At 38.9% G+C, this 18,154-nt stretch overlaps 1 protein-coding gene across 2 annotated transcripts; it reads left to right on the top strand.

Moving 5' to 3' along the window:
• Positions 1 to 2,492: 2,492 nt before the first annotated feature.
• Positions 2,493 to 16,616, top strand: rrm2l (ribonucleotide reductase M2-like). 2 transcript variants are annotated; one of them, XM_043717683.2, is made up of 9 exons: positions 2,493 to 2,634; positions 7,777 to 7,926; positions 8,579 to 8,695; positions 9,092 to 9,225; positions 10,379 to 10,473; positions 12,202 to 12,335; positions 14,296 to 14,400; positions 14,751 to 14,864; positions 15,523 to 16,616. In XM_043717683.2, the coding sequence occupies exons 1-9, from the start codon at positions 2,557 to 2,559 to the stop codon at positions 15,673 to 15,675; spliced, it is 1,080 nt and encodes a 359-aa protein (XP_043573618.1). In that variant the 5' UTR covers positions 2,493 to 2,556; the 3' UTR covers positions 15,676 to 16,616. The 2 variants fall into 2 exon arrangements, with proteins under 2 accessions (XP_043573618.1, XP_043573619.1); XM_043717684.2 differs by lacking the exon at positions 14,296 to 14,400.
• The last annotated feature ends 1,538 nt before the right edge of the window (positions 16,617 to 18,154 follow it).

The raw sequence follows: 18,154 nt of genomic DNA, 5'->3' as shown, positions 1-18,154 counted from the left end.
CAACAAAAACTTTCAGCTCAGCGAACAGAACCACACAACAGGGTAACCTCTCCTTTCCTCTTTCTAATCTCAGCCCATAATACCTCAGCAGAGTCCTCGAATGTTCTTTCTGCAACTGTAATACTGTCCTTGTCTAACAATGCCACACCACCCCCTCTTTTACCATTTTCTGCTCTTACTGAAACATCTAAATCCCGAAACCTGCAATACCATTCCTGTCCCTGCTCTACCCATGTCTCTGAAATGGCCACAACATCGAAATCCCAGGTACTAATCCATGCAGCAAACTTACCCAGTGTAATCTGGAAGCTCCTGGCGTTGAAGTAGACATATTTCAAACTAACTTCTTGTTTGACCGTGCCCTCTTGGTACCTTGAAACCTTAGTTCTGACCTCACTGCTCTCAACCTTCTGTATACTTGAATGACAATTTAGGTTTCCACTCCCCTGTTGAATTAGTTTAAACCCAATCAAAGAGCATTACCAGTAACCCCCCACCCCCCCAGGATATTGGTACCCAGCTGGTTCAGGTGAAGACCAACCTGTTTGGAGAAGTCCCACCTACCTCAGAAAGAGCCTCAATTATCCAGGAATCCAAAACCTCCCTCCTGCACCATCCCTGTTCAACTCCTCTCTCGCCCTATTCCTCGCCTGAGGGGAGATCTTATGGAAACGTATAAAATTATGAAGGGAATTGATTGGACAGAAGCAGGGAGGTGGTTTCCACTGATGGGTGAAACTTCCTCACCCAAAGTGTTGTGAATCTGTGGAATTCCCCACACAATGAAGCAGTTGAGGCTAAAAGAGAAAATGCTGGAAAATCTGAGCAGGTCTGGCAGCATCTGTAAGGAGAGAAAAAAGCTGACGTTTCGAGTCTAACTGACCCTTTGTCAAAACTGTTGTAGTTGAGCAGTTGAGACTACCTCATTGAATGTTTTTAAGGCAAAGATAGATTTTTGAACAGTAAAGAAATTAAGGGTTGTGGTGTGTGGGCAGGTAAATGGAGCTGAGTCCATGAAAAGATCAGCCATGATCTTATTGAATGGAGGACCATGCTCAATGACCAGATGGCCTACTCCTGCTCCTGTTTCTAATGTTATTATGTACTTCTCATTACTTGACAGTTACCTTTCTCAAAAGGCTACCATTGACCAGGATATACAACACTGGATCAGCTATACCTGTTCAATCATCTACACACTAAAGTAACAGCGTTCAACAACAAAAATACTTTATAAGTCAACAATAGTGCTCCTGCACAGAGCAGCTGTAATCACTACACACCTCTCCTGCAGTGACAGGTGGACTGTGCATTAGCGCACACAAAGCACCAGAGAAATTTCAACAGCAATGTCCTTAATGCATTTTCTGCATTCAGTGGGAGGACTGGGCTAACTTGTACTTGAAACCAGGTCTACAACCATCCAGCCAAAACTCCTGCAACATCAAAAGACTGACAATTAGTCCAGAAGGCAGAAAAGTGTCTTCCCTAATCGTTTCTGTTTTCTCAACTCTCAAATGGCCAGTAGCCCAGGGGGGACAAAGAAAATACCACAAAGACACTTTCAGGGTGGAAAGTGTCTTTGTGGTATTACCACTGCACTCCAAGTGCCCTCTAACATCATTGCACGTCAAGGGAGCCAAATGAGCTGTTTGTTCACTGCAGATCATATCTAAAGAGTGATTTGTCATCCTATCCAGTCAATTATAATTAAATACAAGTGTTGCTGTTGTTCGCCCCAGCAAAGCTCAGCGCAAGCTGAAAGAACAGCACCTCATTTTCTTCTTGGAGGACCCTGCAGTATCAAGTCCCACATCCTTACTCTTACCCCACACATCAGGCCTTGTTATTACATAGTCTGCTACTACACATGACTCATTGTAAGCCACTAATAGTCCCCATTAATAGCTATCCACTCTCCTAGCCAGATCATTATCCACTCCTTTGTCCAACTGTTATTCTCTCTCCTTGGCCTCTATCCCCAGTTATTCTACTCCCTACCACTTTCCCCACCCTATCTTCTGTAGATAAACCGACACTTTCCTAGCTACCAACAGTTCTGGGGAAGGGTTACTCGCCCCAAAACGTTAACTCTGATTTATCTCCACAGATGTTGGCAGACCCGCTGAGCTTTTCCAGCAATTTCTGTGTTTGGTTCCGATTTACAGTATTCTCAGTTCTTTAGGGGGCTTTTCTTCTCATTTGTTCGCTCCTGCCCTCCTTTGATTTTAAAAGGTCTCCCATTTCGGCATAAATCCAGTTACAAACAGCACTGACATGCCCACTGTTGTGGCAGCAGAATGTTGTGCAGCAATTTCCAGCGTCACTCTCATTCAGAATGAAAGACAAGCATTCTGTGGTTGAAGGCTGTGCAGAGTGGGTCCTATTGGATGTGGTGCTGCTTGGGGGGTGGGGACAGATGCTTGACCGACCCTGCGCGGGAACTTTTAAAAATGCTAAGGAGATTAGCAGAGAGCATTGGACACTCTTAAACAACGCTGGAGAGGAATTAATTGGCTTTTACTTTGTGGGGAGTTGCGGTTATAAAACCCTATAATGTCTACTCCAGTTCTCCTGAGCCCCAAAAATGAACTCTCCGTTCGTCCTTCCAAATGTCCTGAAGAAAAACACAGGGTAAGCTTTAGTCAAATCAAAATCCTCCAGATACTGTACGATGCTATGTTGCGGGGTGGGGGTTGAGAAAAGATAAGAGACGTTTATAAATACTTTGTCATTAAAAGCAATGAACTCTGTAGTTTTAGTCGCTGACGAAGATCGGAACTTTGCGTCTAGCGTCAAAATCAGAGCGAACGAATATCTGACATATTTTCAGATGCGGTGAGTTGGAACTTGTGATCTTGTTTGGGGTGAAATTAAACCCATTGTTGTTGTCTTCTACTGGTATGTCTATTGGGGAAGAAGAGGACCGCGAGGTTTTTCTTGTGCAATTATTTCTAATGTCCAATTTTTTAAATAAGAGAGAAATGGGAGGCGAACTCGGTTTTCTTTTAGCGATTCTCTGGAGATTTCTGCTGTCAGCGTATTTCATTTTTGATCTGAACTGTTGAGTACAGAAAGTTGCAGTGTAATGAACTTTTAATATGGGCTTATTAGTCTGCAATAACTATGTGACATCAGGAATAAAGCAGCTCCAGTGTTCCACGTTAAGATTGTCCAGAGTCAGAGTTATCCAGCACGGGAACAGATCCTTCCCTCCAACCTGTTCATGCAGACCAAGTTTCCCAAACTAAGCTAGTTCCACTGTGCCTGTGTTTGATCCATATCCCTCTAATTGATGTACCTGTGTGAATGTCTTAAAATGTTGTAACTGTACCTACATCTACCGATTCCCCTGGCAATTCATTCTACATACCAACCACCGTCTGTGTGAAAAAGTTGTCCTTCAGGTCCCTTTTACATCTTTCTCTCTCATCTTAAAAATGTGCCCCCTAGTTTTGAACTCTCCCACCTGAGGGAATAGGTCTTTGTCATTCACCTAATCATGCCCCTCAACGACGCTGTCCTGTGAATCTACACGTAGATGACCTCATTGATCTTCAAGAGGCCCTTTCTCTTCCTATTTCCTCTTTTGCCTTTGATGTACATGTAGAATCTCTTTGGTTTATCCTTAACCCCATCTGCCAAAACTATCTTATATCTCCAAATTGCCCTCCTGATTTCCCTCTTAAGAATGCCCCTATCTCTCTTATGCTCAAGAGATTCATTTGATCCCAGTTGTCTTTCCTAACATTTACTTCCTTTTTGTTCTAGACCAGAGCCTCATTATTTTTATTCATCCATTGCTCCCTACTCCTACCAGCCTGACCCTTCACTCTAACAGGAACATACTACCTCTTTGTCTCATTTTTGAAAGCTTCCAACTTGCCTGTCATCTTTTTACCTGCAAACATTCCTCACCAGCCAAGCCCTTATCAATATGGCAGTCCCAGTCTATTTTGGAAAATTAAAATCCCTTATTATTATAATCCTCTTACTCTTAAATATATCCAAGTTTGCTCTACATGTTTGCCCCTCAGGTTTCCACTGACTACTGAGGGATCTATAGTACAATCCCATCAAGGTGATCAGCCCCTTCTAGTTTTTGAGCTCATCCATATAGCTTTACTGGACAATCCCTCAGGAATGTCCTCCCTAAGTGGAGCAATGATGTTTTCTTTCATCACAAACATCGCGCCCCCTCCCCCGTTGCCTCCACTTCTATCCTTCTATGGCATCTGAACCCCAGAACATTGAGCTGCCAGTTTTGTTTCTATAATAGCTATAATGTCCCATTCCCGTGTTCTCATAAATGCCCTGAATTCATCCACCTTACCTGTACAACTCCTTGCATTGAAACAAATGCAGTTTGATTCTTAAGAGTTACCTCATTCTCTGCCGAACTTTTGCCTTCCCTGTTTAATTAACTTGCTGTTTTTAACCTCATAACCAACCTCAACTGTCTTTCTATTCTCACTACTATTAAGGATTTCCCCATACTCCCCCCTTCCTACTAGTTTAAACTAGCAAATCTCCCTGCCAGGATATTGATTCCTCTCCAGTTCAGATGAAAACCATCCATTTTGAACAGTTCTGTTCTGCCCCAGAGGAGATCCCAATGATCCAAAAATCTGAATCCTTGCCCACTGCACCGTCCCTTCAGCCCCTGTCCTATGATGGTATTCCTATTCTCAATAGCATGAGGCACAAGAAGTAATCCAGAGATTACTCCCTTTTGAGGTTCTGCTTTTTAATCTCTATCTAACTTCCTCTAATCGCCCTGCATAACCTCAACCCTTCCCCTAACTATGTCATTCTTACCAATGTGTACAACAACTTAGAGCTTCTCTCTCTCCCCTTTGACAATATGCTGCAACTATTTTCAGATGTCCTTGACCCTGGCACCAGGGAGGCAACATACCATCCTGAATTGTCACAATTTACTGTCTGTGTTCCTGACAATCCACTAAAACAATTATGTTTGAACCTTGACAAATCCTGCATAACAGGAGATTCATTCTGGCTGCCACTTCTGTTTCCCTCTGAGAGACAATCCCCCCCAATAGTACCCAAAATTGTATATCTATTTGAGAGAGGGATAGCCACTGGAGTCTCCTGCACTATCTTCCTACTCCTCCTCACAGCCACCCATCTGTCTGACTGAACCTGTGGTGTGACCACCTCCCTAATGCTACTAACCATCACAGTCAGTGCCTCCTGTATGTTCCTCAGTGACTCCAACTGCCTCTCCAACCAATCCAAATGGCCTACTTCTGTCATCATAACCTCTACTTCATTCTTCCTCTGCTTCAGCTCAGTTGTGTGCTGCTGGATGTCTCAAATGTTTTAGCTTCTGTCATGTGTAGAACTGATGTTCTCTAAGTCTGTTTCCACCCACTGTAAACTTTAGCCCATCCAAAACTCTATCTGAATCTAGGCTTGAAATGAGGTCTCACTTTAGTAGTCACTTACCAACACTTGATGCCCAAGCTTACAGCAGCTTACTGGTAAAATTCTCACCCTCTTGGAATCCCTCCATATTTTCATGGCTCCCTACCTTTCTAACCTCTTCCTGCTCTGAAACCCCTGTACTTCTCCAATTCTGTCCTCTTAGTACTTTAATTCCCGCCTCTCTTCAGATATTACCAGACACGCTGAACATCCTTAGAGCTTTAAAATGTCATTTAATATTTTCATCATCTGTAGTATTTTACTATTTTTTTCACAGGTGATGCCTGTGCAAGAGGGAGGTGGGCTTTTTCTCCTTTCTGAATCAAAGGATGTGATTTTTGGTGGCAAGGTCACCAATTCTAGCTGAGGTTTGTTTGATTATTTCAGAGAGCTGTTTTGAGTCCACTATATTGCTGTATGTCTGGAGTTATATGTCGGCCAGACAGGTTAACCACGGCAGATTACCTTCCTCAGAACATCAGTGAATCTGATTGGATTTAAAACACAATCCATTATTTTTAATTATTGTAAGTACTGTGAGTAGTGGTGTCTAAACTGCATGCCTGAATGAATAACGTGACTGTGTTGTGAGAAAGATTAATTTAACAATGAGAGATCAGCAGGAAAGGAATTTTTATTTATGAAAGTGGTGGAATAAGTCAGCATATCTGACAGATTCTGTGGAGGGAAATAGTTAATGCTTGAGGCCAATTATGACTCATTTACAGAATGACAATTATCAGACTCTGTTAATCCATTTATCCACAGATGCTTCCAGACTTGTGAATCTTTCCAGCATTTTAGTTTTATTTCAGATTTTCAGCTTTTTCGTGTTTTGCTTTTACACAAAGTTTTACTTATCTCTTTTGCATGAACAAAGCCAGAGACCCAGTGACTTTTTTTTACTTAATAGTTTGCCAAGTGCCTCAACCTGACTTGCTGCTTAAATTCATTCAAAACATGATCTCTTAAATATGTTGTCATTAAAAAAAACTTGTGACATGTTATCTTTTGTGATTTTTACAAAAGACCAAATTTCTATCAAAACTGAGATCCAAGTTAAGCATTTACACAGCCAGACTGAGCAAAGGTCAATTACATGTGTACAGAGTTAGGTTTTTAAATAATCTCCAATTGTTAGCGCTAGTCTTGTTTCAGAAATTGTGCAACTATTCTGCCCTCCACTGTAAACCTTAGTCTCTCAAATGTAATAGCTGTTTCCAGTATTATGGTGTTACACTCAACTGCAAAAACCTTTGTAAGCCCATTATTCTTGAATAGCATAGTTGTGTTCAATAGTGTAATAACCTCATAACCGCTACTTTCCTCACTTGTACATTATGGAATAATGAGTTTCTCCATTAACTTAAAATAAGGTCAAAATTCTGGAACTCCCTTCCTGAGGGCACTGTATGACTACATGGACTGCAGGAGGTTCAAGAAGGCAACTCGCCACCTCCTTCTCAAGGGCAACTAAGGATGGACAATAAATGCCAGCAATGCCCATGTCCCACAAGTAGATTTTAATAAGTCCCCCACTTTTAAAACATGAATAATGTTTATTGGCATTTTGGATTAAAATACAAGTAAATGTGTTAGTCATGATGACTTATTTTGTTAACTTTCCAAATCAAAACTTAAAAGCGAAGGGATCTGATTTTCTGCATGTGAAACTATTTAAAGATGATCAGCTACTTTCCTCCTTGATGAACACTCCACTGTTGCTTGGAGTGCTTCCTGGCCTGGCACCAGGCAAACTGATGTCAAAGGTTTAAGGTGTGCACCAATGAAGTCACTAGGCCGCTTTGGGGAGCTTTGAGGTCATAAGGAAATCTTTACTTCCTTCAAAGATAAGGATGGTGCACTAAGCCCTTGTTGCAAGTGCTGATGGTAAATGACTGCCAAATTAGTCTTCTTCCAGGCGAGAATGTACAGCCTCATGAAACTGAAGGAATCACATTGTGGATTTAATCTGGTACAGATCATTCTTCCATAACGCGATGGTTGCGTTCTTGTGCAACCCCGCATTATAGAAAAATTGCGCTTTAGAAACAGTGCTTAAAGTGTTGGCGATATAATCGCATTACAGCCAACATACGTTTTAAAAGTTCGCATTTTCGAAACAGTGTCCTCAATTTGTCAATCGCGTGACAGTGAATTTGCATTAACGAAACACACTTTATAGCAGAACAAACCTGCTCGAACAACAAGCTTCTTTTGTGTTCTTAGGTGTGATTTACATTAGATTATTTGATATAAGTGAGTCCTAAGCTTTTTAAGTGTTAGTAATCAATAAGCGATTTGCATAATTGAATTTTGAATTTGTAGACAGATTTGAAAAATCCAGCAGCTGCAAAACATCAGGATGAGCCTCTTCTTCGGGATAACCCCAATCGGTTTGTTATCTTTCCGATCCAATACCATGATATGTGGCAGATGTACAAAAAGGCAGAGGCATCATTTTGGACTGCCGAGGAGGTAAATACATTATAGACTATTTCAAGAATGAAGATCTGCTACAATTCTACAATAGTAGTGGATCTGCCATTAAACATTGAGGGGCTGGAAACTGGATTGCTTTGGCATGTATGCCTATGTATTGAAATTATATTGAGACATCTGAGTGGCCCATGCTGTCTAGAGAAAAGTTTAAATTCAATTGCATTTCCTTTAATATTCAATGTTAGATTTTGGAATATACTATTTGCCTCAGCTATTGTTATGACTGGTGATAAGCTCTCAAATGCTCTGCTTTCAAATCTGACTGTCTGGCATTCAGTTAAATGTGTATCATCCCTTTGGACAAAAGGTTAGATCGAATTTTGCTCCCAGACCTTATCAAAACTCTTGCTTTTCCTTTCAGCTACTAGAAGGCGGCAAGTGGCTAAAATGTGCTGAGTGCAACCTTCCATAATTGTATAGCTGGTCAATGGGGTTTGATGCATTGTATATTTGATATCCTGTGAAATTCTCACTCTTAATTTTTAAGAGCACTTGTGTTTGCATTTAAGAACAAACCCACGTATATAATTTTTGCATCAACCAGTAGGGGTGCTTAAGTTTTTTGAGTCCCTTGGAGTGATACGAATTGTAGATTCACTTGACAATTTTGTTTGCAATGTTTCTCTAGGTTGACTTGTCAAAGGACTTGGCACACTGGGGTTCTCTGAAACCAAATGAAAAACACTTTATTACACATGTTCTGGCATTCTTTGCTGCGAGTGATGGAATTGTAAATGAGAATCTGGTAAGAATGCATTTGCATATGAAAATTGTTTCAATAGAACTTAAACTGGTATGACCATTATTTGTGTGTGGGCACAAGTTTTGAATCAATTCAAGTGGAAAAGATTCTGTGTTCAAAGTCCAGTATTTGATATGCACTTTCACTGTATTTGGACAGGTAATTTGGTATATACTTTCTTTCAAGAAACACCTTTTTTCTCGCCCTACTTATAAACAGAATTCCAGTTGTGAAGGAATTTGACCAGCTGTTGGCTTGCATTTTAAAATACTGACTTCCCTCCCAGATTTTACTCAAATAGTTTTGTTTATTTTAAGATTATTCTTGCTGAGAGAATATTGGAACTTAGCTCCAATTTCCACAATCACCCAAATAGCTAGCGTTTTTGTCTTTTTATAGGTGGAACGATTCAGTCAAGAGGTCCAAGTCACTGAAGCTCGTTGTTTCTATGGTTTCCAAATTGCCATGGAGAATGTTCATTCTGAAATGTACAGTCTCCTTATTGATGCCTATGTCAAGGATCCAAGTGAGAGGTAGGAAGTAAAAGATTATGTGAACCTTGAGTTGTTTTATAATACAATTGCCAACTTCAGTATGGTTCATGGGGTTTTTATGTTTGAGTAATATATCCCATTTAGTTCTCCCTTCAAATGTATTTGGATTCATTCCTGGTTTCAATGGACAAAACATTAGTTCTAAATAGCCATAATACAGTTCATCTTCCTCCTTCCCATGATATGTAATTGGAGATCGATTGATTGATTACTGGGGTTCTTTATTCTGAAGGTCTGTCTTGATGTGCTTTGATTTCCTATTCACCCACTCAACATATATCAGTGTCAGATTCATATTGAGTCAAATATGTGGGACTTTATTTATAACTATGTACATTAATGACATCTCAGACTTGCATATCCAATCTGAGATTACTATTATATGCTGTATATAGTTGGCTAACTGCTAACAATGTACAAAACAAAGTAGGGACCTTTTGTACGAGAGCATTACATGTCAATGTCATCGAGCTGCCTTAAAGAAACAATGCCTTTGAAATGTGTGCAACTGTTCTTTTCTTTAAAAGAATAGGAAACCTGTTTTTTTTTAAAAAAATATAGAAAAGGGTGCTCATCAAAAATACTTTATCTTCGAACATTAAGTCAACTTTGGGTGTATAATGTGACTAGACATAGTCCCTGTAAAAGTAGCACGACTCTGCTGTATATCTTTGCTTTTGTGCTATCTGTCGACATCTATCATGTATTATGTACCTCTGAGAAGTAATGCTGCTGTCAGGCCACTGTGTGTGCGAGGACAGGTACCTATTTCATGCATCAGAACAGGATAGTATTGGGACTCTTGCTTACTTTCTTAGCTCTCACACATTGTGACTGCTTTGAGACTTGCTGCATCTCTGCCTTGCCTCGATATTTTACACATTGCTGCTTCATGCCGAATTTACAGGCTAACAGTACTTCTATCTTGCTTTGCCTTTTAGTACAGACATGAAGCCAGGGAGCTTATGTTTGTCAGCAGTGATTAGTCAAGAGTCTGTATGGTGCTGCTGTGCCAATATCTTGCCAACTGCATGTACAGCAAACCTATGGTTACAAATGGCCATGTCTTTTATTTGAGACCAATGAGCTATTGTAAACACAATCTAAATATGGGCTTCATGTTGCTTTTCAGGGAATCCTTGTTTAATGCAATCAAAACAATGCCATGCATCAAGAAGAAGGCTGACTGGGCCTTGCGGTGGATTGCTGATCAAGAATCTACATTTGGTATGAGTTCTAACAAACTCAAGAAAACTTGTACAGTTTTAACAATGTACTAATTATAAAATTACTCAAAATTGTGATGCCTTGAAGCAATTAAACTACATGGATAAAACTTGTTTAGTTTATTTGGTTCAATGAAGCAAATTAAGCTGGATTCACTGGTACCATAGCATTTTCTTATCAACAGCAAAATTTGAGCATAACGACTTATGGGAACAATAGATTTACTAGAACAATATCCAGGCAGAAAAGACCAACTAATTAAACTAGTATTTTCTTTTAAAAGTAAGTTTGCCTGAATTTTTTTGCAATAATTTGATGTGTTTTTAAACTCAAAGCCTTGTCTTTCCAGCTTCTGGTTTTTTTAAAAAAAAATTTAAGTTCCATTGCCTGAAGTAATGGAACTAATATACATTTCCATTGATGTAGCACCATTTTTGTTTTCAACTATACTAGAACACACCACTACGCCATCAAACCAATTCTGATCTTGAACCAAATGTGGAGATATTTTGAGCAGCACACCAAAAGATTTTGTCAGTGAGGTGGATTTTAAGGAACATCTTTTTAGAAGTAAGCGGAAGTCTTTAAGTAAATTTTAGCATTTGGAGCCCCGGCAGCTGTAGACACAGCCACAGCCACCAACCGGTGGAGTGATATTTTTAAATGAAGGACTGGAGGTGTGCACATATCTTGGTGGTTTTCCTAAACTAGCACGGGAATCTAATATATTAATAATCAGGAGCTAATAGAGTCATACAGCATGGAAACAGACCCTTCGGTCCAACCGGTCCATGCCGAACATAATCTCAAAATAAACTAGTTCCACCTGCCTGCTCCTGGCCCATATCCCTCCAAACCTTTCCTACTCATGTCCGTATCAAAATGTCTTTTAAACATTGTAATTGTACCCACATCCACCACTTCCTCAGGAAGTTCATTCCACATGTGAACCACCCTCTGTATAAAAAAAACAAAATTGCCTCATGTTTTTTTTTTAAATCTCTCTCCTCTCACCTTAAAAGTGTGCCCCCTAGTCTTGAAATCCCCCATCCTAGGGAAAAAAAAAACTACCATCAACTCCATCTACACATCTCATTACTTTACAAACTTCTGACAGGTCACCTCTCAAACGCTCCTGTGAAAAAAGTCCCAGCCTATCCAGCCATTCTCTATGACTCAAACCTTCCATACCCAGCATCCGGGTAAATCTCTTCTGAACCCTCTCCAGCTTGATAATACCCTTCCTGTAAGTGGGCAACCAGAACTGGGCACAATATCCCAGAAGAGGCCTCTTCGATGTCCTGTACAACCTCAACATGGCACACCAACTCCTATACTCATAGGGCTCAGCAATGAAAGCAAGCATGCCAAATGCCCTTTTAACTATCCTGTCTACATGGTATGGAAACTATAAAGAATTCTGTACTTGCATCCCTAGGTCCCTCTGTTCTCCAACACTACCAAAGGCCCTACCATTAATTGTATAAGCCCTACCCTTGTTTGTTGTACCACAATGCAATACCTTGCATTTATCCAGATTGAACTCCATCTGCCATTTTTCAGCCCATTGACCTACTTGATCAAGATCTCTTTGTAATCTTCGAAAACCTTCTTCACTATCGACAATCTTGTCTGCAAAATTACTAACCGTTCCTTCAATATTGTCATCTAAATCATTTATATAAATAACAAACAAAAGTATCTTCTTCACTTGTTATCCTACCCTAGGGGAACGTGTGGTTGGCTTCGCTGCTGTTGAGGGAATCTTTTTCTCTGGGTCCTTTGCTGCTATTTTCTGGTTGAAGAAACGCGGATTGATGCCAGGTCTGACTTTCTCCAACGAATTGATCAGTAGGGATGAAGTAAGTGCTGATGTAGCATGGGCTAAATGCTGATTATAGAAAAGCAATAAATATGCTAAAAATCACACAACACCAGGTTATAGTCCAACAGGTGTATTTGGAAACACTAGCTTTCGGAGCGCTGCTCCTTCATCAGGTGTGTGAAGAAGCAGCACTCCAAAAGCTAGTGTTTCCACATAAACCTCGGATTATAACCTGATATTATGTGAATTTTAACTTTGTACACCCCAGTCCAATACCAGCATCTCCAAATAATAATTATGCTGATACCAATACTGGTTAAAGTCTCTTTTTTTTTGTTTACTGTCATATGGCAAGAATTGGTCAGTGCAGGCACTCTCCGATTATTTCAATGGCATTGCTATGGTTACAGCTACTGCTTGCTGAATAGGTAATCAGTTTTAAATTATCTGTGGCTTGCAGGAGTGACTTTCTTTTAATGGCACTTGAATGAATTGCACATTCCTCACAGAAACACCAATGCAAATATAAAGTTCTGTTGAGATATTAACCTTGTTTACACCACAGAATAATTTGCTTCCATTAGCCATTGATCTTATCAAGTGTAACTTGATCTTGTACAAAATATCCTGGAATTAAAGTTCTTAATTTTATCAAACGAGCCTGTTTACTTAAATATGTCATGCCTAGCTTAGATACAATTGGAAAAGGTACCATATAATCTCAGACATGGGTAAGAAATGAGCTAATGTACAGAATGAGGGCAGTAATAGACTTTATTTCCCAATGGTATTCATTTAACACCATTCTTTGAATTCTCTCTAGTAACTCAGAATCATAAAGGTATGCAGTATTGCTAATCAACAGCCCTTCAAATCAAGAATGATGGCTACTCCGTTAGGAGTTTGTGCCATGGATTTTCATGTGACTGAAGACATTAATCTTTACATGTATGAGGCAGGGCATCTATAAGGTGGTATCATCTGGAATGATGGAATTGTTTCCTTTCACTCCATTTCTCTGCTTCAACATTTTAAGGTGTTAGAATTCTTGCTAAATAACAAGAATGACCACTCTGAATGACCAGAGGAAAACACCTTCCTTGTATAAATGCCAAGCTTCAAAGAAGGCTTCAGCATCTTTTGAAGGTTTTGTTTTTCAAACCTCCCCTGGAGCCACAGAAAATATTTGGCCATTTGAGAGAGCAGGCCCTGACAGGGCTGACTATACTTGTGACCATGTGGACATGATGATCAGTACATCAAAGCTGATTTTATGCAGTTTTGCCTGAAAAGTTTGTGGATTTAACTTCATGAAGGACCTAGTATTTGTTTGTTCAGCAGCATTAACCTTCTGGCTAATACAGTTAGAAAAGAATTTCCGTTTTGATCAAAGCTAAGACATAACACTTTTTTATGATCAATTGTATAAGCACTTTTTTTTTAACTGTCCCTTTTTAACTGTACGTGCTTGGACATTCTCAATATGCAGACACTGGGTAATGAGTTTTGCACCTTTTCAGAGTATGCAGTTAGTTTTGTACTAAACAAAAATATTCCCCTTCACAAACAACTCTCTCAACCACTAGATTATTAATGAAGGTGATAGGTATTTGTGTTGAATGTTTGAGAGATCCAGCAGGAATTGGGTGAGTGGTTGGTTGGTCTGTTTGTAAAGGGTGACAAAAACCCTCTGTCTATCATATATTTGTGGATGCTGAAAACCTGAATTTTAAAACACATTGCTGCGCACAGCAAGTCTGCCAACATCTGGAGAAAACATCAAGGTGATTCCGGGTTTGTGAAGAATTTAACTTTGTGCCTCTCTCTATCCAAGGTTGTCAGACCTGCTGACTGTTTCTGCCCCTCTTAGGTTTGTTGTCTGTGGGAAGCCTTGCATGTATTCATAGCAACAAGGTTTTCATTTTGGAGGAACTCTGTATTTTGTTGCTGAATTCCTTTCGGGACCTCGTTTTGGTGCTGCCATTATTTCTTTTCAGGGTCTACACTGTGACTTTGCCTGCTTGATCTTCAAACACTTGGTTCACAAGCCCTCTGAAACTAGAGTCCGAAAAATTATCACTGAAGCAGTGAGGATTGAGCAGGTAAAGATCTATTAGATGTAATAAGCTATTTTAACATTTTGTCTGGATGCTTGGGAACAAAAGCTCCCTCTGGAGTTAGCAGTGCATCTCTTCTCTTTTTTAATTTCTCTATCTTCCCCAGCCCACTCATACATTGTTGGGGTCCTCCCACTTTCAGGCAGTTAAACAGATCTGAACAGATTCAACATTGAACTTTCAGCTAACAAAGTTAAAAAATTTTAGACACATCTATCATACAAAGGACACGAAAGAGACTTTTGAATGGTATGAGGATTTTATAGCCCTTTCATTGCTGAAGTATGCCTTTTATCCTTGTCAAATGGCCATACATTCCATTATTCTTTTGACAGGAGTTTGTGACTGAATCTCTCCCTGTGGACCTGATTGGAATGAACTGCACTCTGATGAAATATTACATTGAGTTTGTGGCTGATCGCTTGCTAATGGAGTTAGGTTTCAGTAAGGTTAGTATTTACGCCTGCTGTTTGCTTTGCACAACAGTAATAACCAAAGATCTGTGCTATGGAAGTACTGCAAATCAGTGGGGTCCTGCAGTATTGTTAATGTCTGAGGAAGTTTGCTTATTTTCAGGCCCAAATCTGCTATTGACAAAACACTTAAAAAAAAACTTTAATAGCCTAAAGAGGCTCATGATTAAATTGTAATGTTTATATTCTACTTCTTATAACTAATGCAAAATAATGAGGAGAATGGTTAATCCACCTTCTTTACACTCTCTCTCAATCATAATCACTTGAATAATACAAAAAAAAGTGGGTGTTTGAGAACATTCAACTGTTTTGCTCTTTCATTTTGCTCTTTCATTACTCAATGAACCAAGATTCCTATGCCTTTACAATATGTAGTAGCACATTGGAAAAATTTGTAAATAAAAACATTTTTTTTGTGTGACTTGTGTTTTGTTTTTTGATTAAATTGTAATTGAAAGCTATTGGCTACATATGACCATCTAGAGGATATAGGTGACTTATTGCCAACATTGGGAAAGTAGAGATGTGTTTGAGCAGTGAGTGCTTTCTTGCTGCCATTTTAATTTTGCTCCTTTCAGTAGTACAAAGACTAAACCACATAACCTGCTTCATTTATTCTCTTTCACTTCAGATCTTTAAAACTGAAAACCCTTTTGACTTCATGGAAAACATTTCTCTGGAAGGGAAGACTAATTTCTTTGAAAAGAGAGTTGCTGAGTATCAGCGAATGGGTGTGATGTCCAAAGCAGAAGATAACAACTTCACGCTAGATGCTGACTTCTAGTTTCTAATATGATGTTGCAGGAATGAAGCATCAACATGATTAGTATGAAACGTTTGGGCATCAGAGACTAGCTCTTATGTTCTACTGTTTGACTATTCCTTTTTACAGCTGGTATATTTTAACTGATCTGGAAAGAACTCCTGAAGGTACTGCAGCACGTGTAATTTTGTATGCCAGTCTTTACTATAATCCTTTGGGTTATTTTGTTTAGGCAACAATCAAAATTTAATTTTAAATGTGGTTTATGAAATGTAATAGAGCTGATTCTAGTCTGCTGAAGACAAACCATTTTAAATGGTTTACCAGCTTTCATTTTATTAGTTACATTTTTTATAGCTGAATAATTGACCTAAATCCATTATCTTCAATATCTGATGAGAATTCTCAACTTGTACATCACACGACAGAATTTTAAAGATCTCTCCTTATGCACATAAGGTTATCATGATTTCTGAATTGCTCATGCGCAAATGATGGAAGACCCTAGTTCAGAGACTTTGTTGGCGGGGTCAATGCATGAGGATGGAATTTCTGATTAGTGTCAAATTTCACACACAACTTAATTTCAGAGTATCTTTTCTTTTTCTTAAAAAAAAGTCTTGAAAGCAAGTTGTCCAATATTAAAACTGCAGTAGCTGTGCAAATGAATATGCTTAATGGGTTCCTTTAGGTCATATGTCTGAGCTGCTTAGTATTGAGCTCCCACTTCTCAGACTGGTGTTAACACGAGCCTACAAGATGAATTTCAGCTTGTAGTGTCTTATTTTGAACATCATTTTTTGAGTCCATGTCTAAGAATTGTGTATTGTAGCATTTTTAAATGAAACGGACAGCTCTAGAATTTGGTCTAACAAATTTGGCATATTGGTGTTTGACTAAGCTTTTTTCATATTTTAGTTTTCTATCTGAATTGCATTTGGTAAAGTTAAAAATCACACAACACCAGGTTATAATCCAACAGGTTTAATTGGAAGCACACTAGCTTTCGGAGCATCGCTCCTTCATCAGGTGAAAGCTAGTGTGCTTCCAATTAAACCTGTTTGATTATAACCTGGTGTTGTGTGATTTTTAACTTTGTATGTCCCAGTCCAACACCGGCATGTCCAAATCATGACTGCATTTGGTAATAGTTGACTTGTGTGGAAATTGTAAGGCCAATTATTGAAAGTTGGTATCAATTGACTTAAATGAATTTTGTTTAGCAAAACGACTATCAGTTACAAAGCAATACATATACTTGTATTGTGAAAGAAGCGTACATTGTCTTAAAAAGTCTTTTCCAGTTTTTGGTTCTAAAACACAAGCCATTCTGGAACATCTAATGAAATGGCTCTGACTTTTGCTGGGATTATCAAATCTATTGCTGTAAATAAGTGATCAACCTGGCATGATTAGACTTTGGACTTGGAATGAGAATTATTCTAAAGATTCATAACTCTATATGCTTGGCCTGATTTGTTGATATGAGATTTAAAAAGTACTTCTATTGATGATGAAATAAAATCTGATTACAATTAAATAGAATTAGTCTTCATAGTAATTTGAACTGTCTTTTTAACCAGTATTTTGGTATGTTGTAATACATTATAATATCATATTTTGGACATTTAGCCTTTTTTAAAAACTAACGTTATGCTGATGTATATCAGCTAATCATGAGAATACCAGTATCAAAACTCCAGGGTTATTTTACATGCTTCAAGCTGGAGATCCTGTGAAGAGACCACCTGGAGTTGAAACCAAGCAGTGCATTGTTGTAACTGAAATACAGTCTATTGTCACCTAAAGATGCTGCTGAATAAACTTGCTTGGGATTTATTGGTCCCATTTGACATCAGTGGAACAGAATCATGTGTAACATGCCAATACAACATGATTCCACTTGTATTTTAGTCTGGTTGTGCCTCCAGTGCAGGAATTCAAATAACAACTACTTATTGGTGTGTATTCTGTCACAATAACAGGGAAGAAGAATAATCCTTCTGTGATTTTCATTCTTGAAGTGATGCAGTTTAAACTGGTGGCCCTCGGCTATTTACTTATCTACTTAGTGGTAGTGTTGGCCCAGGTTCCCCATCTGGCAAGAATATTGCATTATCCAGCAAAATGAAATGGCGAGTTAATTTATGAACATAATTTCCAATTCATACATTTTCAGAATATTGCATTTCATTAAGGTCTTTTTATGAACCAAATGCTGATCAGGAGGTGTCCATCCTCCTAACTAATGTTTATGCTAAACGTTATCAATTCAAACATGTCCTGTCTTTCCTTAGTAAGATGAATTGAGCTGTAACAATCAGGATTGCATACAATCTGATGTCATTTTTGTGGAGCAGTATTTCTGTTTTGGGGCATCAAATAAATTGTGCCCATATATTAGCAAGCTCTGATTCTTTAAGGAATTAATTTTCAGAGCTGAGGCAGACCAGATGACAGCAATAGAAATCTGATGTCCAAGAGACCACATATGAAGGAG

The sequence above is a fragment of the Chiloscyllium plagiosum genome, unplaced genomic scaffold (assembly GCF_037043375.1).
Source record: "Chiloscyllium plagiosum isolate Xiang-an unplaced genomic scaffold, Cpla_swu_hap1 HiC_scaffold_30, whole genome shotgun sequence".
Classification (NCBI taxonomy): Eukaryota; Metazoa; Chordata; class Chondrichthyes; order Orectolobiformes; family Hemiscylliidae; genus Chiloscyllium; species Chiloscyllium plagiosum.
Note: the sequence above shows the minus strand (reverse complement) of the source record. Positions and strands in the feature narration are given on the sequence as shown.

What these genes read in the sequence shown, in the direction of transcription:
- rrm2l (XM_043717683.2), top strand. Translation starts at nt 2,557, where the DNA reads ATGTCTACTCCAGTTCTCCTGAGCCCCAAAAATGAACTCTCCGTTCGT. An exon ending in GAATTGTAAATGAGAATCTG is followed by an intron (nt 8,696 to 9,091) that starts GTAAGAATGCAT and finishes GTCTTTTTATAG; the next exon opens with GTGGAACGATTCAGTCAAGA. An exon ending in AAGCAGTGAGGATTGAGCAG is followed by an intron (nt 14,401 to 14,750) that starts GTAAAGATCTAT and finishes TTCTTTTGACAG; the next exon opens with GAGTTTGTGACTGAATCTCT.